At 38.7% G+C, this 21905-nt stretch overlaps 1 protein-coding gene and 1 long non-coding RNA gene across 5 annotated transcripts in view; one reads left to right on the top strand and one right to left on the bottom strand.

The window, feature by feature from the left end:
* Positions 1-1578: 1578 nt before the first annotated feature.
* The window catches only part of LOC309692562 (monocarboxylate transporter 2), a 37405-nt gene continuing 17078 nt past the window's right edge, over positions 1579-21905 (bottom strand). For 2 of the 3 annotated variants that reach the window (XM_082511179.1, XM_082511177.1), the window contains exons 2-5: positions 16790-17036; positions 8630-8773; positions 6817-7620; positions 1579-6436 (exon numbers count right to left, since the gene is read on the bottom strand). In XM_082511179.1, coding sequence (XP_082367305.1) covers positions 6156-6436; positions 6817-7620; positions 8630-8773; positions 16790-17003 — 1443 coding nt within the window. In that variant the 5' untranslated portion in view covers positions 17004-17036 and the 3' untranslated portion in view covers positions 1579-6155. Of the gene's footprint in view, positions 6437-6816; positions 7621-8629; positions 8774-16789; positions 17037-20757; positions 20834-21905 lie in introns of those variants that run through there. The other variant, XM_082511178.1, reaches the window with a different exon arrangement.
* LOC309692566 lies at positions 17394-21062 on the top strand. Of its 2 annotated transcripts, none has more exons than XR_014272364.1 (3): positions 17394-17410; positions 20768-20893; positions 21034-21062. It is a non-coding gene; the product is annotated as an uncharacterized lncRNA (long non-coding RNA). The 2 variants fall into 2 exon arrangements; XR_014272365.1 differs by lacking the exon at positions 17394-17410 and adding an exon at positions 17515-17853.

Here is a 21905-nt window from a genome sequence, read left to right as displayed (position 1 = left end):
TGTAACCTATATCACCAATTATGTTATGAAAATGACGTATTAACTATTAAAAAATACTGACCTTCGTGTAAATGCTTGGAGCAGACTAACCTGTGAGCTGGAGTGTTCTGGGACGTTATATTTGATCTTTGAATGGCTGCAATCCAGGACACCCGTCGCCTCTTTGTTACTTCGGAAACATGGCTCGAACAATTTCTCTTCAACGACGTAATCCGATAACAACCGATCTCTTTACCCGTCGGCTTCCCGTGGCTGTCATGCGACCGGCTATTGCAGTTAATAATACAACAGCTTCTTGACATTTTTGTGTTTCTTTTTATCGCTGTGTGACTGATTTTAATTGAAAGCCTGCGTGCGCTACTACCGCTTGCCACGAGTTCCCAGAATCCTTTGCGGTTCTACCCGTGAATGACGTCACATTTTCAATCTCTATATAATATGCATGTTAAATTTTATATTTGGGGTAAAATATCAAGTCTTTTCAAGTAAACCGGTTCAAGTCCAATTCAAGTCCCAAGTCATTGGTATAAAAGTCCAAGTCAAGTCACAAGTCTTAGAACATTTTTTCAAGTCAAGTCTAAAGTCATAAAATTAATGACTCGAGTCTGACTCGAGTCCAAGTCATGTGACTCGAGTCCACACCTCTGACAGTTACTGTCCCTCCACACATACGACTCGGTTCTGCTTCTATGCCCCATCTTTGTTTACTATTTCCCACTGAGGCTTCTAGACTTCTGATTGGCCAACATTTCTACACGGTTAGGAATATATCGCCACCTGTTGCTTTGGCATGTTCCTAGCAGCATTTTCCTTCATTTCTGCGTTTACGTGCGGATGGGATTATTTTTTAAAACGAAAACGGAAAATCTCCGTTTTCAAAAATACCCGTGTACGTGTGGACGTAGCCTAATTCATTAAACTACTCATTACATTACTTTTATGTCACCCTGCAAAATGACCTGAGATACAAAATCGCATAATTCAAAAATTAACAGTATAATATAGTTACAGTCCCAATCACTGATAATTCCTACCCTAATCAGGCCACACACAATCCTTAAGTGTAACAAAGTAAACATAAAAGTTGGTGAAAAACATTCCAAAGAAGGAGGAAAAGCAACTCTTGTATCAACAGAATCAGACAGAAATGGAGTCTATAATGCTACATGTAGCATTATAGCTACATGACTGCTCATTCCTGCTTTTGTCACCTGTTGAATTCAGCTGCTCGGCTGGCGTCAGCATTCACTCCCTTTAACATCACTCGGCACTTGCCAGACTTCATATATCTACAGATCTATAGCTTTGTGATAAAATGATGTCTTTGCATTTGCTTACAGAAGAGCTAATTTAAGTCACGTGGAAAGGTAACTATGTTCTAGATCAACTAGCCTTCTTTCTGACAATAGAGGAGTCGCCTCCTGTTGGCCATTAGAGAGAGTGCAGGTAAAATACTGCTAAAAACCTCACAGGTGGAGGCTACATTATGTCCATCTTTATATCCAGTCTGTGGCTTGGTTTAACTTTCATTAGCTATCAGTCAAAACGTAAAATCATAAACAAAGTCAGGGACAATCGTTCATTTGAATACATACATAGTTTATTTAGCTAATGTGATTTGTGATATCTTTATATTAGTTACAAAAACATAATTTAATTTTCTATACCCGTGTGGTTCTGTTCCCCACTCTGACATGACAGTTGCAGAGGTAGTGGAAATAAGTGACGCAATCTGAAAAAGGATCATGTTGTACAGGATAGTTGCCCTGATTGAAAGCGCATATTACATCTGGTACTCGAAGGATGAAAGACACTGAGATTACTGCTGAGACAAACTACAGTATGAAGGTCCAAACACACCACACGCACAAAAAAACGTACATGTGTACATACACAGAAATATCTGGATGTGTGACTATGTGTACAAAGCTCCATAAACACAATACATAGTGAGTTCTGTCAGACAAATGACAAAAAATACTTTTCCAGATTCAGTGCATACACATTCTCACATCATCAGCGTATTTGTTCATATGTGGTTTAAATATGGAGTGAATTTCTTTTTCCTTTCCTTTACACAAGTTGATCGTTTAGAGTAAAAAGAAGGACTGCAGTGATGTGTAAACATACACACAACATAAGCAAGGGGAGAAGTTGCACTATTGTCCATGTTTATATCTGTCAGTTTAAAACAATAAGGCACAGTTAGCTTACATTTCCTCCTCCTCCCAGAAGCAAATGACCTTCTATACAATCAGCAGCAACACATACTGATATCCACATCAACATAAAGCAGTGTGATACACGTGTGGGAAGATTCCACCTGCAAGCTGGAATTTTGTTTGCTTGTGTTTTTTAAAGGTAATTTGAAATGCACAAAAAGACAAATTTAACTGAGAATAAACCTCTAATTCCCCAAATTCTCATACAAAAAGAAAATAATTTTATTGAAATGTAATACACATTATTCAAAGAAAAACAGATCATTATAGTTAACAGTTCACGATTTGTTTTATATTATTTAGTATATGAATGAAAAGCTCCAATCTGCTGTCATTTCAACAAGCTAAGGGTGTTAGCTGCAAAGTGCTGTCCAGTGTCCAACAACGTTAGCATCTGCATATATCTTACAGCGAAGTGACACCTCCTCCACACACCAGGATAATAAATTAAGCTGCTTAATAGTTAACTGTGTTTAAAAAAATAATGCCACAGGGGGAGGAGTCATTATTATTCGCTTAAATGTCATCGCTCTGCTAAAATTGGTTTTAAGCAAACTTCAAAATAAATGTCTTCTTTCTAAATATACACACATAAAAAGAAAATAAACACAATCTTTGAGATGCTACACCTTATAATTGATAATAAACGTAATTTAAAAAAATACACAAAATGCTTGTTTTGGATGTCAATATGTAAATATAAGAACATTCCAAGCATGTTATTTACCTTATCACACATTAAATTTAATGGTATATGATTTTTTTTTTTTTGCATAAATAACATTATCCATACTGCATCATTTTAATTACCGGGAAAATTGGGCATTGGAAAAAATAGGAATGAAACTGAAACTGAAATTAATTTATATTCCCCTTATTTTCACATGACAAGATTTTGCTTTGTTATTTGTGTATAATTCAACCTATAAATATCAAGAAAATATAGTTTAGAAAAGAAAAATGCTCATGCATTTATCCCATGAAAAATTAATTGTTTTTGATATTATAAATAGGTAAATGTAACAAACAACAACCTGGCTTTCTTGACCTTTCATGTGGCTTGAAACCAGCAGGGGGCAGTGCTATTTGATAGAAGTGATTTTGCAGCATTCATAGTGAACCTCTTTCCACTAATTAAGTGCAGGCTGAATAAAGTAACATTCACAGACTTTAAATGTAGGAGGGTACAGACATGACAGTATATAAAAATACTGTGTGATACGGGAATGAAATGCTGATGAACTAAAGTGCATTTCTGGAGACAAGCGGCCATAACAGGAGATTCAGATTAAGTGATTCTTAAAGGAAAATATATGTGAGACTAAGTCCAGGACAAAAAAGAGCTCAAAGAAACTGAACAATCTTACTTGCAAGAAACAAAACAAACAAAGAACACAGCAGTGGTCAATACTCATACCAGAGTTCACACAGACAAGCAAAACAGCAGCCGATTCAAACCCACCTACAGAGGATATCACAGCACTATTATCATGAGTCTTAGATAAAGACAAGATATGGTTGAACCACTGATACACAGCTTGATATCAGGATTTCAGAGTTCTGAATACACATCCCACCATTTATAAAGGGACCAGTGTGTATGTTCATGATTACTTGCAAATGTGTTTGGCTTTCTTATCTGTGGCAGGATATCATTTGGTCATTTTTAGCTCCAGGTTTTCAGACAAAAACTGATCAGCAGCACAGCAGGGTGACGTTTACAAAAATACACATGTAATGGATATCATACTGAACAACACTGACATTTATAACAACCAAAATATCTGAGTGAACACGACACACTTGGACACAATTAGCTTTTCTTAATTAGTGACGTGTTCCTTCATTTTGTTAACATACTGGTGCGCGGGTTGTTAGTGAATTAGTTTGTTAATGACTACAGCATATAGAATACAATTACTTAAAGCTTTATCACGTAGTATACACACGTTACATTGATTTCTCATGAGTTGGGAAGTTAATCAAACCAAAGAGGTGGACCACGTTTAACACAAAGATTTATCAAGATTCATCAAGTTTTCACTGTCTCCCCTGCACTGATTGCACTAGATTTAAGGCAATGTATCACAGTATGGAGAGGCAATGGTCACTATAAATATGTTTCCCTGTATAGCTGTGTTACAATGTGAGCATATTGCTTATGGGCTTCATATGTAGAAAACCACTCGTAATCGATGGTTTTTAGTCATTAATACCTTCTTAAGGCCCACAGAGGAAATTACATTCAACCATAATTAAATTCACTGAATTGCAGCAATTTCATAATGAAGTCTGGAATGAAGTGTGGCCATTTCACTTTTAGTGCGGCACACGGTATATGTGAGTATAAGAATATGGGACCCAAGACATTTAACGTAGCATTTTATGACCCGATCAGAGCTTGGACTTTTTGGCAGCTTTTACTGCATAAAGTTAGAGTTCTCAGATGGACAGCATAATACACAGGTGCCAGCTGTGAACACATCTGTACCTTATTTATGGAAGTTGGAATTTTAGGGCACCCAGTTGCCATATAAAGCACAGTGCAATTAGGTACAGTCCCATTCTTCACAACTTTGCATTTAAATGTTGATACTTGTAGAATGGGTGTGTTCATTACTATGGCCAAAGGTGATTCCTTCATCTGCCTTTTCTGGTAAGCTATTTGCACTAGCAATTTAGCACCCTCCATTTAGCTTGTCCAATATGGGTGTAGAACCTCAAACAACCCAGATGCTGAAAAAAATGCAATGAAATTGCTTGTTGGCTGAAGCCAGAGGTTGAAATTAGTTCAACTTCAAGAACAGACTGTATATAAAAGATGGATTTAACCACCATGTCATTAAGCATCAGTTAAAGAAGTCCCAATGCGAAGCCTTGAGCTAAGCATTTTTTCCATCGCTACCTTTGAGCTTTGAAAGGATTGGTTCCCACAAAAAGGAAGTCCTGCAATGTAACAATGTGTCAATCACAAAGCATGCCCAAAAGGATACTCTTAAGTTTTATATGCACAATAATTAATGAAAATTTATGTCATTTTAATAAGATCTAGTGATCTGTATTGACCTTCATTAAACTGGACTACTGTTTGCACCCCCCAGTGGCCATTAAAAAAAATGCATATTTAAGGCACTTCCATACTGGCTTTGCGTTTATGAATCAGAAGTTATGTCCATCTTTTATCAGCAGTCTGTGGTCAAGACATCACAAGTAACGGAGACTGGTTTAAGTGACGGAAATGTCTTTGAATGCCAAAAAACCCCTATCTTATTTACCAGTTATGTTGTTAAGGAGGCTTATTTATTTTAAACATGTGGTTGCTGGTGCTGTTGGAATTATGATGCATTCAGGTCAGAAGACGCAGCAGGAAGAATGGAAAGATATTTTCTGTTGGGTCACACAGAAAATCTATTTAAAACAGAGTCAGTACTATTATTATTTTAATAAACGGCAGCAGATAAATCTTTGATGAAGGTTTCAAAATTATCTGCCAATTTTTTTTAATTTGCTGCTACAATTGCTCCCACTTGTCCTAGTTTTATAGGACAGAAACAATATTCCCTTGTACTGACTCAAACAGCCACTGTGTCATGTGAGTGTTTCTCCACACGCCACAGTTTATAGTATTTCCGATACAAGCTCAATGTTGGAAAAAAGAAAATACAGTTAGTACTACCACAAACATTTTGACTTTTAGCCTCTTCACATGCAAACAGTATGTTACACTTTACTTTTTGTCAAAGAGAATTTATCCCTCACAGCCTCTCCTACAACACTGCTGTTGCTTTGGCTTTAGAGAAGTAGAGGACCCCAGATAGAGCCTGGCGGAACACCGGGAGGCACCTCTTAGCTCGGAGCTCAGTCTGATCATAGTGGAGGGTGTGGCAAGATTGCAGCAGTGGTGACAGTGAGGTGTTTGCAGAGTAGTACAATCTAGATGTTGGTTTCCCGCTGCATAGGTTGCTCGTCTTTCTGACTTTCGTCGACCAGTTCTTCAGTGGCCTGGGCTTCGCCATCAGCCTCCTTTTGATCCAGAGTTTGGTCCGGATCTTCTGTCTCAGTCCGTTTGTACATCTCTGCACGCCTGCGCTCACGATCTAAGAGTCTGTAGTTAATGAAGTTTCCGATGAAGAGCCAAATACTGGCCAGAATCACAATAGCTCCACAGCAAAAATACATATACTTGTAATTTTTTGTGACATCGACCAGTTTCCCTGCAAGACAACAGAAAATATTAAGATATAAATAATATACATTTTAGAGTATCACATGTAAAACTGAGGTACACTATACCGAAAACATGTTTCAGCTAATGTCACTTAATTTTGAATTGTGGGTTCGGTCAGTGTTTTCCTTAAAGTTGTGTTGCCAAATCATTTATTTTCCATTTCTGGGATTCCACCAATCAGCTGGTTAACTTGTGGAGGGCAAAATACTAAAGTGTTTTTCAGGACTGGTATCATTTTCAACTAGCTGCAGTAGTCCAGGATCTATTGACTGCAAATAGATGCTATCATTCGTTGTTCTTGACAGCATTAAATTGAATGGAAACAGGTAAATGAATGAAATATGCTCAAAAACAGAAAGACTGTACCTGCTAATGGTGGCCCAATGAGAACTGGGCAGCACTCCACAATGGTGGTCAGTCCCACAGCACTGGAGAACCTCTGAGCTCCAACCAGGTCCATCAAGGTCTCAAACAGCACTGAGCTGACCATTCCAAAGGCAAAGCCAAAGAATATTGCATACACCACCAAACCAGTGTAACTTTCAACCAGTGGACAGAGGATATGGCATACTCCATTGTACAGTACAGCAAAGCTGAAGAAGTACTGGATCTTGGGTCTGACCCAGCGTGAGTTGGCCAGTAGCCCCATGGAAGGCCTGGCACCCATGTCCACAAAAGCCAGGATTGAGAGCAGGAAGGCAGCAGAGTACTCATCTACACCCATGTCCTTTGCATAGGCAGCAAGGAAAACAATAGGTGCGAAGAAGCCTACGAACATGATGACATTGCCCGACAGGTAAATGAGAAAGCCACGATGCTTGAACAGAGATAAGTCCAGATACTTGTTAACTATTTGCAAAAAACTGCGCTTCTCCTTGCTCGTGGTAGCAATGGCGGCCAACTCTTCATCCTTCTTGACCTTGCCAGGTGGAGGTCCTAAAGGCCTCATGAGCGAACCTGCCACACAGCAATTCAGCAGCAGGCCACCCAAGATGAGGAAGCTTCCTCTCCAGCCAAACTGATTGTAGAGATACTGGTTGAGAGGAGCCAGGGTGCTGAGGAAGACTGGACTGCCTGCCATTGCCAGCCCATTAGCAATCGGACGCTTCTTAAAGAAGTATTTCCCTATCATAGTCAACGCTGGCTGCAGGTTAAAGGCCAGCCCCAGTCCTATATTGAAAGAAAGGCATTGAACTTGAAACAACTGTGCTTTAACTGCAGTTACAATAATACTACTTTTATTTTTTTGTTTACCTAAATAAGAACTAAAATTAAAATAAAGTTTGAAAAAAAAAAAGACTTATAAGAATAGCTTTAAGCAAAAAAGGATTTTTGTTGATGTTGCTTTGGTGCTTATAGCTATGCTACAGCAGCAGTTTGGCTTGAATCTATAAAACTAAGGACATTCCTGTCAGCCACAACTATAATTTGTGCTTATTAGGAGGCTTGATATTAGCAGGCTAATGCACGAAATGAAAAAGGTCATCATTATCCCTGCTGTGGAACAGCATTAGCAGTGTGCACACTGCCTGCACAGAGAAAATACCAGCAAATAGAAAAATGTTGCAATAGCACAACAATTTGAATAAAACACTGGATATATTTTAAAAAAAAAACAGAATGGAAAATGAATAAAACACAGTGGAAGTAAAAAACAAAAAAAATCACAAAACATAAGGAAAGTGCAGCTGGTTTTTTTTGTTGTTGCTGTTTTTAGTATTTCTGTTGTTTTTGTATGTTTTTTTCATGCTTTTGCAACAGTTTTCTATTTGATGGTGTTTTCTTCAGTTGCACTTGAGTTTTATTCATAAAGAGGTAAGAAAAAAACCCTTCCTAATGCAATGCATTGCAAGCGAATGATTTAAAAAGCTATTAAATAGTTTAACAGTACAACAGGACACTAAATGGTTTGTTCCCCACATGTGAATATTGATCATTAGATGGTAAATTTGTGACATTTTAATGCTCTGTATTGATACTGTTGTACTGTACTGTAGCTGATTTCTGGAAAACATGAAACAAGTGCCACGTCCAAATATGGAAATGATTAATCTTACAAAATTTTAAATAAAAGAAAATGACTTAAATATATACAGCAAACTATTTTCTTTTCTAACCAGATTCCAATGAATAATCAAATTAACCCAAAATGGATTTAAACGGATTCAGATGGACTTACCAGTAACAACTCCCATACAGATGTAAAGCTGCAACACGTTAGTGCAGAAGGAAGCTGAGATCATGCCCAGGGCACAGAGGCAGCCCCCCATCATGACGATGGGCCTGCAGCCATATGTGTTCACCAGTATGCTGCTGATGGGACCTGCAAAATATAGAAGACAGAAAATCAAACCACATGTTTGCATGTTTACAGCTGTCAGGATCACTGAAAGTGAGCGCATAATGACTTAATCTTGTTAGCGCCGAACACCACCCAGAACCCAGCAGCTATTAATAGCAGAAACTAGGTTGTTTCAATTTTTAAACGAGGCACTCCCACCATCGTGTGTCAAATTAATTTAAGTAAAGTGACAGTGTGATTAAACAGAATAGACTTGCATGTAAAATTACTTTTTAAATTCCATTTGACAAGTTTAAGTTATGTAAAAAAATGCATTGTGTCGAAATACATTAACTAATGTTTTATTCTCCCGGCTGCACATTTAGAGGCTGTGCAAACAAACAGCCTTAAGAAAACATTCAGTTTACTCACTGAATCCAGATTTGTAAGGGATACAAAAGAGTCGCCTACTGCGAGCATGTGAGGTCACTAATTATGCAACTTCAGCATGTAATGACACTGAAAGCTCACAGCCAAAGTCTTAAATTAGGTTAATTAGGTTATAAGAAATCCCTAATGTAACCATGTTATCTAAATGACTTAATGAAAAGAAAAAACAGAGGTCTGTGTGAATATTATTAAACAAATGTTAATAGGAAAAGACTGATTAGATCTCACAAAGGCACTTCCATAGTTTTACTATGCTATGAGCTGTAGGTATGTATGACTTGTAATAAATCTCCGAATGCACCTTCATTATGAAATCCATGAATCTCAGCACTGAATTCATCAGCCAGGATGCACTTCCAATGTGAAATCCAGCACTGAGCAAGACTTTCAGTGGAGCCTGCCTGATTTATTCACACATCGATATTATCAGCCAACGTTATAATGGAAGAGAATTGAATAGAATAGGTTTTTTTTTGTTGTTGTTGTACATGTAGAACAAAATTGTGGGCAAAGAAATTTTGAAAAGTCGAGACTGGAGAAACACCCTTCAAGCATTCAAACACTGTTTAGATTGCTACAAATGTAACAAGCAGTTGATCCCAGCAGAGTTGGGAAGAGTGTAAACAAGCAAATGCTTAACTACACATAACAAATGTTAGGGAAATCGAATTACATTTCATGTGTCAGAAAGAACAAGAATCATTTTTTTCTTTTTATCACCATTATCATCATTAGTCTCAAAAATTCCACATCAGTCAGGCTTTAATTTTTAAAGCTGTAGTATATTTGGACAATTGTGGTCAACAGGACACCATGTAATCACATTACTGACATATAATGATCTAATAAGACTAGTAGACTAGTAAATTTGAATCCAATATTAACCCTCAGCCTTGGTTCAGCAACTCATGAAGGAAAATATCTGGCTCTCTAGCTGCTAACTGCTATCTCACCGCTTTGCCAGCTTAATCAGGGTCCTAACTGTTAGTACAAAGTTTTCACTGTATGCTACTAGTTACCATAATGGAAATAGATGCCTGGTGCTAATGGAAGCAAAACTCATAAGAGTTAAACATGAAGCTATAGCTGTAGTGTATAGAGTCAGAAAGTAAGACAAGTTGAAAGATGGAAATTGAAGCTATCGCTCTATTAAGCTAATAGAAACTGGAGTTGGGTCAACAACACAAAAAAATCATCAAATTATTCAGGGTTAAAATGAAAATATTTTAAAATATTAGTAAGGATGATAACCACAGGTATTTACTGTATTATCTCCGCCAAGGAGGTTGTGTTTTTGGTGTGCATGTCACTCTGTCTCTAAACACAATAGCTTGAAAATCTTTGAATGAATTCAGATAAAACTTTGAAGGGGAGTAGAGTGGGGTCACAATCCATCCAAATTTAGCTTGCATCCACCAAGGTTTTCAAAATAAACTCAATGATTTATTGGTGGAAAATTTACAAAAAGCCTTGTAACTTATAAACTATGATTGGTGCAGGTGCTGTGTATTGTCAACATGTAAAAAGTACCGAAATATGATTTAAAATCATATGACATTTCAAGGTCAAGGTCAAATAAGGTCAAACATTTATATCTTTTATCTTAAAAACTATGCTTAAAATAAATTCTGCCTTTTTGTTCGTATTAGCAACATATAGGAAATGACACTGTTTATGATTATTATCTAATTCAACTCAGTTCAATTTATATAGCGCCAAATCACAACAACAGTCGCCTCAAGGCGCTTTATATTGTAAGGTAATACATACAGAGAAAAACCCAACAATCACATGACCCCCTATGAGCGAACACTTTGGCGACAGTGGGATCGAGAAACTCCCTTTTAACAGGAAGAAACCTCCAGCAGAACCAGGCTCAGGGAGGGGCGGGGCCATCTGCTGTGATTGGTTGGGGTTAGGTGTTATGTACTTTACAGTAACAGCTTGTAACCAACAATATGTAACAACATTACTAATAATTTTACTAAACAATGAAATGAATGCTACAAATGTACTACATCCACATAAACAAATAACAATTATATACAAAATGATGTCAAGAATGTTGAAATGGGATTCATATAACAAAAGCCTGCATCTTGCACTTGCATTAAGTGCACTTCAAAGCTATTGCAGTGCTTCTTGCTGTCATTAAAATCTAGTTCTTCCTGCATTAAAAAAAAAAAAAAAAACGCAGAGAAAGTCCATTTCCGTTCTAATAACAGTGATGGGAAAATCTCCTCTAACTTAATGACTTACTGTTTGTTATTCTCTGTTGGGCCTGGAATGAATTTTCATTCACATTTTTCTGCTTTGCTGCTCGTTTCACTGATTTTAGCTAAAAATGGTTGACTCAACAACTCAGATTATATTGCTGCTGTGGCACTTTATGTTCTATTGTTTACATTTTGTTCCACTTGAGATGTGTGAGAACATTTGATTGCTTTCTCTGTACAAAGCACCCTGCTTATAATGAGGCAGCAATAAGAATTGTTTGAGAAATCTAAGCATCTTTTAACTCACCCCGTCTCCTAACCTTTTTGCTGAATTTTAAGTGCAGGAGGTGTAAATCGAACAGAAAGAGAAAAGTAATGAAAGATGTTTTTTCTTCTTCTTCTTCTTTTTTTGAATAATGCTCTCATTACCAGGCAGAAGGTGTATCATATTTCTGCCAGGCCCAATGCAATTTAAAAAGCCACACTGGGCAAGGAGTCATCTCACTTAATTTGCTCTGCATGAATCTTTTTTCGACCTTGAGGAAAGTTCCCCTCATTTGCATCCGCAGCAGTGATCGGTATTCTCGGGGGCTTGGCGGGACCCGAATCGGCCAAGATGAGGAAGCCCCTGAGCCTGCACATTACCTCTCTTGCAAAAGGGCTTATCATCTCCTGGCCAGACACAGCGTGGACTTCATTACACAGTGGACAAAGACCCAAACTAAATATAAGCACCTAGATCCCAAAAGGGAATGACACATATAGAGACGCGTCTAACAGGTTTTTTTTTTTTTTTTTCCACGAGACTTTAATGTGAGCTGCAAGCGAAGAGGCTGGTTCAGCTCACGATAGATGCCGGCTATCCATCACACTTCAAACAGGATAAAGAGTTGACAGAAATGGAGGCAAACAACTTTTAAAAGCTGTTCTGCGGTTTTTTGAAGTGACTCACCGCCGACCCATTACACGGATGTTTTAAGGGAAATAACGGAGAGTGAACCAGCCCGAAACCCAGTTTATTTATGTGATAAAAGTTTATCCAAATTTTCGGGCTCACAAGAGGCTTTGATGTAAAGTTTACACTTGTAGAGCAGTAAGCAGCAACATCCTGGATGATGCTAACACGGTGGCTTTAAGCCGGAAAAAAAATAAATGCAGATTTTTAAAGGTACTTGAAATTCACTGGCATGATCAGTCAGGGCGGGTAAAGTTTTCACCACAGAGGTGCTTCTGAATAAGTTACATAAGTTCTCATTTTTAAAGAGACGACAACACTTACATGTTTCCTCACAATATCCACATTTCTAATGATAATTCATGCACGTCACTGGCAACAGTTCTCTTTTCAGCTACTGTGCAGTGTGGTAAAAAGGACTGCTCAATCACTTTGACATGCAGCAAATACAGCAACCTTAAGGTGTTAATGAGGTGGAAATGACATCTCAAGTTCAAGAAACAAGGTTCCCATTGACTTTTTCCACTGAGAAATAAGAGTAAATGAATGTATAAAAGTATATTTACTCATCATCATAAGCAATATTATTGTTAATATTTTTCTAAAATGACCAGGTAAAACATTAAAAACAAAATATTTGGCTGTATTCCTTATGAGAAACCAGCCTTTGTATCCTGTCTTTAAGACTAACCGTGAGAGTGATACAGTGTGCAGCGTTTCCACAGCCAAGGTCAGCGCTCTCTCTCTCTCACTGTGGATTAGCGACACTAATCCAACATAAACACACAGCATGCAGATTAAACACATCATCACAGTGCGACACTCGCTGTGCTGAGTGGATCATTGGCGGTTGCTTCACTGCTGCCTGATGTAATACGAGGCAGGATTGCACTCTAGGGCTGAAGTATGCCAAAGGCCGTCACAAAAGATTTCCCATGTTGGGTTTACAGCTTTTAACCACACCTTCTCTTACAGAGAAACAAAAGAATAGCATCGATAGTTCTTTTGTTCTGGAAAACATGTTGTCAGCCAGGTGATATGCACATCAGGGCAAGCAAATGACTACGCAAATTTTTAGTAGCAATATCTGTAGAGCTTCTGTAGAGGAAGCTCTGTCATGCAAAAACTGAAACTGAAATGTAGCTACACAGTTGTACTGCCACTCAAAATGTCTGGTTCCATAACTGAATGCTCAGGGCTATAGACCCGCAGCGAAAGATTAGCTTATTATTTATTATTTATTATTTTAGATATTGTTTTTGATTTTTCCTATAAAATAACAACAAAAGAGATCAATACAAATATCAAAAAGTAGCCAAAGTGGCGATATGGAGCGGGGTTCTGTGAAACTGAAGTATAAGCCTAATGCTAACCTCCTCTGACAGAAGGATAGCTTAGCATGCTAAGGTTGACATGATGTGGATGATAAACTGGGTGCCATCAGGACGCTACAACACAGAGCGAACACCATCCCCACAGACACAGCGGCCAGGGAAGCAGAAGAACATCACATCAAGAAGTCCCTGAGTAAATGTGATTGTCAAAGCTGGGAAGGTGCCTAAAGAAAGCTCCAGCTGATCCAGGAGAGAAGAAAGATAATTCCTGCCTAAGTGAAAACCTGTAGTGATCCCTTATGTGGCACAAACAGAGTAATGTAGTGTACAATGTTAAGTGCCAGCAGGTCTTACACATCGAGGAAACCAAACAAGCAGATGGCACAACACAGAAGAGCTAAGGACTAAACAGTCTATTTACACCTACAGGCCAGTGGACACATCCTGGACAGGGAGGAACGCTGGTTTGAGGGCGGAGTCAAGGAGGCCATTTACGTTTAAAGGGAAAGACCATCTCTGAATCGAGGTGACAGATGGCCTAAGGGTCCATCTGTCACCATCCTATATCTCTGTGATTGCAGCCATTCCCCAACTCTCTGTGAATGTAATAATAGCCCAACTTGCCTCATTGTCTATAACTGCTTTCTATGTATCATTCACCAGCATTCATAGGCCGATTGATGCATCGCAGAACAACTTGGGGTTAGTATCTCGCCCTTGACTGGAGGAGCCAGGGATCAAACCAGCAACCTTCCACACACATCTCATGTCGTGTGGGACTTTACAAATGTGACCTAACTGGCTTATAAACTATAATCCACTGAGCCAAAACCATCATTTTCAGTATTTTGTTCATCAAAAAGCTTAGCAGGTTGAAGAGACACAGGGTAGCTCAGGGTAGAGGTAATAAGTAAAAGGTCATTTCAGTCATTTCGATCAATTAGATTATTACTTGTGGGTGTCTGGGGCTGTCGGCTCATTACCAGGCAGCTCCACAGTAATGACAGGGCCGTGCAAACACCAATACACACACGAAAGCAGCAGTGGGGAATTAGAAAGGTGTTAAACTCTGATTGAATCATCAGGGTGAGAGTCAGAACAAGAGAGCAGGTGTTTAATGAATAGCTGAATGGCTGCGATCAATGTGAACGAATGAGAAACAAGAGCGGCTCGCTCAGTAAGCGCATGTATTGATGCCGTAACCACGTGATAGCGGCATATAGACACTGCTAAGCTAAAGCAGCAGTTAGCGATCGGTTAAAAAGCCAAGACAATCAGCAATAACCACTCAAGTTTTTTACTGTTTGATAAATATGTTTCGCTAGGAACACTAGAGAGGTTGTGTCATTACCAGAACAGCAACCATTGGCTTGTTTCAGCCTGATGAACGCCACCTGTCCATAAGGTGTTTACTCATAATCAGAATTACTCACAATCCCAAATTACTTTATGAGACCACAATACTTAATTTTGAGCAGAAGACTTTACCTTATAGTTACTGAATGAAAATTTGTTTTCAATTGAACACAACATAGGAAATGAGCTTTGCGGGTCTGACGATGACAACAGCACACGACAGAGTGACAGGAGGATTACAGCGTGGACAGATGGCACTACCGAGCCGGGAAACTGCAGGCTTGAAGCCAAAGTGGGGAAATACAGCAGGTGATCAGAGCAATATGGTGGAGAGGGCGACCTGCTGAAAACAAATTCCAACCCTTCAAAGGTTCCTTTTTTCAAAACAAAATGAGGGGCCAGCTGCGGCAATGTGGCAGCATTTTGAGAAGATAAAGGATTTGTCTGAATCGTGCTCTGAATTTGATTAGAGGCTGAAAACTATTAGAAATTCTAGTACGCGGAAATAAAAATTCTGCCTCAGTGAAATGAAAATTCGCCTCTTTCCATGTCAGAAGACAGATCAATTTATTTCAAAATCCAATCAACAACCAATAGATTATTTTTTCCCAATTTCCAGGCTGTAAGTGATTCTGACTCACAAGGAATTACAATTTGTTGTTGTTGCTGTTGTTCGGCTTCAATTTCTCTGGTTATCTGCAGGCTGTGCATGTGATGCTTTGCTAGCATCTCGTGTGGATTCAAATCCAGGTCATGATCCAATGACACAAACTAGTTCCATTTCAATTCTGTCACTGCATATTGTGTTTACAGGTAGAAACAGTGTGACAATGATGAGAGAAACTATTGAATAAACCATGTCCCATCCTATGTGCCTTTCCTCATATCGTGCTTTTCAGATTTCAGATGGTGCATCTGCTAACTCCAACTATCTAGATTCAAGTTATTTAGCATTATTAGGTTGTAGCATTGACAAAAACACAAGTACTCAGATATTAATTAATAACAAATTATTACTGAATAAAAATACTAATTTGCAACTGTATCAATACCAACAATAGCATCTTTGCCTCCGTCAGCTCACACACAACAACCCAAAGCAAGGCTGCTAGCTAACAGCTGCTAGTTTACACTGAACAACACTTTAGAAAGAACTTCAGAAGTCAGTAAAGCTCTCGTTTCAACAGCAGTAAAGTATTAAACAGTTATCATAAATTTTAATCTGGCTGGCAGACATGTTGACGTTCGCTGTTTAACAATTAGCAATTAACCCATAGCTGTGTTAGCCATCAGTTATTGTTAACGGAGCAGCAAGTGGACTTTAGTTAGATCCAAGAGAAATAGTTATTGCAGGCAGCCACGATAAAGCAGATTATGGACATATGGAGAACAAGCCTGTTCTTTTCTACTTTAACAATGATTTAATTAAACGTTCTCTGGGTTAAATTTTGAAAATGCAGACAGAGACCGGTTCAATCAGTTTCATAGTGGGAGGTCTGTTTTTATGTCTTCTTTAGCATAACTAATATGACGCCTTATACAAAATTCATTTGTAACTTTTCCATAATACTTTTATGCAATAATTAAATGATCTATGTTTTACGTCGTGTAGTTGCTGTAGCAACAACCCATGACAACCCCACTCTAGAATACCAAATTATTATTAGAGGCTTTCGAAACATGAACAGGTTTAACTATGTTAGAAAAATTTCATTTAGCTTTTCCTTTGTTTTAACCAGTTATTTACCTGCAGCATACATGACGGCGAGCATGATGGAGGAGATCCATGCGATCTGACTGTAGGAGGCGCCGAAAATGTTCTGGATTTCTTTGAAGAAGACTGTGATGGCTTTCGGGAAAGCGTATGAGAATCCTATGGAGATGAAAGATCCAAGTACCACAGCCCACCCCCACCCACCATCTGGTGGGGGCACAGCAGGACTTGTGGCTGGGGTTGGCATCACTGGCCCAACTCAATGCAGATTTGCTGAACGCTGGAAAAAGAAAGAAAGGAGGATATCAAAACTCACAGAGAACTTTAAGGTTACGGAAAAAATGACCCGAGAAGTTCTGTTTCTAGGAAAATGTCATCGATCATTAGGGGTAGTATATCCTGTAGATAAATCACAAGCTGTAGCTCATATTGACAGTATACAGACACCTGTGGGATGACAAAGGAGGTTCAAATGTTTGTTCTCTCTGTTTTTCAGATGTGCAGCTGCAAACAGTAATGTGACACAAGAGCAAGGAGGACATGCCAGAGGCCCTTATCCTTTATAGGGTGTGGGCAAACACAGGATCACGAGATTCCAGAGGGCATGCACTCATTATACCTGAGAGGCCAGATCTCCCCCGCCCACTGCTCACCGTGAGCACACCTCCTTCCCACAGGCATTAATGAAACAAGGGTAGAGCTTGACTTACAGAAGTGTGGTGGCAGTTTAAAATCACGTGGTGTGTATACAGAGTAAACCTGACCTAATTATACGTAAGGGAAAAAAAAAAAACCAAGTATGGAAACTATCTACTGCCACACATCGCTGTACTGATGCTACAAGTCAAGTAAAGAAAGATGCACTTATATTCACGGACACGTGATAAACCAAAAAGGCCAGCTGCTATGTTTTTAGCTCTGTGTAAGCTCATTAGCCTCACCTCTGTCATCAGTCAGAGGTGAGGCTGTATAATTTACAGCTGTATAATTAATTTGAGGCACCCACTGAGATGATGGCAGCTAGTGTGGCGTCACAGAAATGAGCAACCTGTCGAAGAGTCAACATGTTTGCTCATGTCAGCGGTGCAGAATCACAAGTGAGTAATTATTGAGATTAACACAGCCAGACTCGGATTACCGGGTACGAGTCTGAAATAATTGGCACCGCTGATTTCACTTCAGCTTTGTGTTATTATGTTTTCATTAGAGAGCGAGACCCATTTTAAGGTTTAAAAGTCAAACTGGTTCCCTGTTGATCGCTTAATGATGACCTGTTCCTAGCAGACAGGTATCAGCAATAGCTGGTTGCTAGAATACCTGCCAGTCAGAACAGTCATTGTAAGCTTAAAGACAATCCAAGCGTTTAAATCCACCATGAAGTTGTTAGTAAGGGGGAAATTAGCTATAAAGACCTCAGGTCTCAGTCATACAAGCCGAGAGTACGGTCGGCGTCCCTTTGGCAACCACCAGTCTCTAGGGAGGAAGCTGCATTCCTACATGTGGTGAGCGGTTGCTGGAAGTTGCTGGCAGGTGTAACTGGTTGCAAAGAGCTATGTGGTGCTGCACTTTGGTTGCGTACTGCTAATACTTACCAGCTACTTGTCATGAATAGACCATAAAACGTGTCTATAATTCTTTCAAACTGGAAGGAATTAATTAATTAAATGTGTCAATAATGAATTACAATTAAAATAAATACATAATTATTAAATGTTTTAAATTAAATTAATTAATATTTTATTAATTATTTTCTACTTTTATTTGTAATTTAATCCATTATTTAATTATGTATTTAGCTAATTCATTTTGGCACCCATGGCCATCTACAGTCCAGTGGTAGTGAAGCTGCAAAACCAAAAATGGACAGCATGCTTCAAGGTAAGGTTTACAAGTTTTGAAGCATGCTGCATAAGGCAGAGAGTTTCCATTCAGTACAGGTATCTGCCAGCAACCTCCAGCAGCTGCACACCAAGAAATCCACATTTTTACCTAGCGACAGTTTCTAGGCCTCTCTGACCGAGGGCTAAAATGTTTCTTGTTGTAGACTGTGGCTGAAGTTGGGCATTTATGGGGATGGAGTTCTTTTTGGAGTCAGACTCCAGTGGCCATTAAAGGAACTGCAGTTTTTTGCATTCTGCATTTGATTCATTGTTTAGGGGAAGAGATTGCTGCTGGGGTAGCCGTCACCCGCTATTTCTCAGACATCTAAATAATTGTCAGTGTTTTATTATTTATTTAGAAAAAAAACAATGGTCACGATTAAAACTCAGACCGGCACAGTGCATATCAAGTTTCACCTGTCTGTGCGCTTAATGATAACATCTTCCCCGTGCCAGTTGACTGATCAAGCAGAAAATTGACTAAACATAAACATCATACGAAACCTCACTATCCAGCTTTGTATCTGATCAAGCGACTCGACCATCAGCTCTGACAGTTTCCTCTACAACACAACAGGCAACCACTGGAAAATTCAAACCACAACTTTAAGTGAAATACAACATCATTGTTTTTAACTTTTACATGAAAATATTCAGCTGGCTGATCCAAACGTACCGGCCCTGAGTCGACATCTTACCAGAGCAAGTTTCATTTAAGAACATCAAAGGATTTAACCAGGAAACATATGGTTCTCCTGTCCGAGTGCATCAATGACTCGTAAAGACCAGTGTAAATAAATGATGTCACTCTGCTTCCTTGTTCCAGCTCAGGTATGAGCAGACTGCATTGTTGTGGAGACTCGTACATTTGCTACTGTCAATAATTTTGAAAAGCTAAAGAAAGTCAGGAAGCAGGAAATAAAAGACAAGATTATTTCTTGGCAGGAGGCCAGAGAGTGACATCACAATGAACACTTTTAAGGCTTTAAAACGAACGAACTACAGTAGCAAAGTTGGAAAAGCAAGTTCAAACAGGATTTGTTCTGTTTCTTAGCAATGTAGAGCCATTCGTGCATTATTAGCATGACAGCACAATACCTGCTGTTCTGTGCTTAAAAAGTTCACAGAAAGAAATCTGAATCGGAGCGGTGTTTCATTTGGGAATTTCGACTTGGATGTCTATGGATTTCTAACTTTCCACTTCAACTGGAACGCACCAGTAAATAAGAAACTTCAGGGGCCCTGAGACGTGCGGCTGTAGCAAGTCTGTAGAGATTTTGTGTAGTAGATGCATTTCGCTTTTAGCCAACTAGAACAGTTCCTCCAAGTAGATTTTCAACTCATATAACAAGTAAACTATACTAACAATGTTGTATGGACTTTTGTGACTAAATGAGCCACACAGGCACTGACTAGTTTCAATGTGCATCACTGTGTTCAAGTGATAAAAAACAGGCACTGTGTTGATGGATGAATGACTCTACCTGGCTAGCAAGCAAAAGGAATATTGTGTTTTTCCTTCCTTTTGTCTGTTTTTCCTTTACCATATTGGCAGATATATTGGATATCCAAACTGATATCGTATTGGTACTGGTCTTAAAAATCCTGTATAGTTCAGATAATAATAATTAAAAGCCAAAGGGGAATGATTAAATTTGCTTTTATTTTGGAATTCAATAGTTGTGGAACTGTGTTTTAAATAAGTGAATGATTTAAGCAAAACATCACTTGTGCTAAAAACTGTCCTCTATATATATATCTTGTATTGCCCCTTTAATCAAAGTTAAAGATTAGTCTTTCTTCCCGGAGTTTCATATAGTAGGTCTAATCCGTGCTAATCAGATTACAGACTGTCCAGAGCGGCAATTGGTGGAAATACTAGTTTTGATTGATTGAACGTGACAACAGTGCACGAAGGATCCTCAGAACCCATAAGCAGCTTATAAATTGATGGCTGTTAATATGAAGCTCCAAACAGATTGGTCATAAAAGATCTAGTAGGTAAAAAAAGGGAATTGTCCGCACAAGCTTGATGGATCTGGTTTATGATCAACCATATAAGTACACAAGAAGTCAAACAAAGTAAAGTCACTGTTCGGTCGTTACAAAGTCAACACTTACTTCCTTCCAGATCAGTGTCATGTGCCGTCTCCCCTGTGCCCTTCACACCAGTGATCATGAGAGCAGCTACTACAGCCCTGACTGCTGCTTGGGTCAAAGCTGGTGGGTTATAAAACAGTGCCAAGGAACAAGTCAGGTGACAACAACAGGACTGTACAACCACACCCACTTGAAAGACCACTTTTAGAATAAAACATTCCAACTCACCAACCAAACATAATTCATTGTCAAGGTGCTAATAAAACTTTATTGACTCCTGTCTGGAATTTTTTTCAGATTTGTCTTCCACAGAGGTCAGCAGTTACAGACCAGTATGCTAGTTTGACTAAGTACCAGCACTGATGGGCTGATTGCCATGGTGAGTATTTGTATGTTTCACATAATAAATAAGGGCTCGTTTACAGTGGTCATAAAATATGACTGTAGCTGTGAAGTCTTTCCAAAGCAGCATGTTAGACACAGAGCAGCTTCTGTCCTCCATCTGCGTATACATTCACTGGGTCATCGATCATTTAGCCCAAACCTATGAAAAGCCCATTGTCCATTTTCTAGCAGAACCATGTCAGAAAGATCCACAGCCATATTATTTAGTGGTCCAATGTCAGTGAATTAAGATTCAATCACAATCTTTCCTGAAGTTCTTATGTCTTCTTATTATATGTTTTTTTAGCATGTTTCCTTGGCCTAGCAATGTTTTCCACTGAGTTCAGGAAACATGATTAGGAAACATATTAGCACTTTTCTTCTTTTGCTTTCTATATATATATGACTGCTATGTTATCTACCTAGCATTAGCTCAGTGACATGAAACAGCTATCTAATAATAACACAAAGGATACATGAAGCTTACTTTGTGTTTTGGCAGAAACCAACGTAAACAGAAATCTTGATTGGAAGACGGCAATAGAAGACAAGTCAAAATGAGCTGAATTCATTATTTTCCAGTAATATCTGCCAAGTATTTTTAAAGATATCTCACTCTGACCCAAGAGGAAGGATTGGCCAACTGGCACTGATTTGGATTAACCGCATTTTTCAAGCATCATAATAAATCCCCCAAAGAATCCATCACAAGTCACCATGTTAGAAAGTGTTCTACAGAGCGACTGTGAAACCGCATTTCTCAACAAGTGTGGAGCCATGCACAG

This window comes from Aulonocara stuartgranti (genome assembly GCF_965226115.1).
Source record: "Aulonocara stuartgranti genome assembly, chromosome: 17".
In the NCBI taxonomy this organism is placed as follows: Eukaryota; Metazoa; Chordata; class Actinopteri; order Cichliformes; family Cichlidae; genus Aulonocara; species Aulonocara stuartgranti.
The sequence above is the reverse complement of the archived record's forward strand: the minus strand, read 5'-3'. Positions and strand labels throughout refer to the sequence as shown.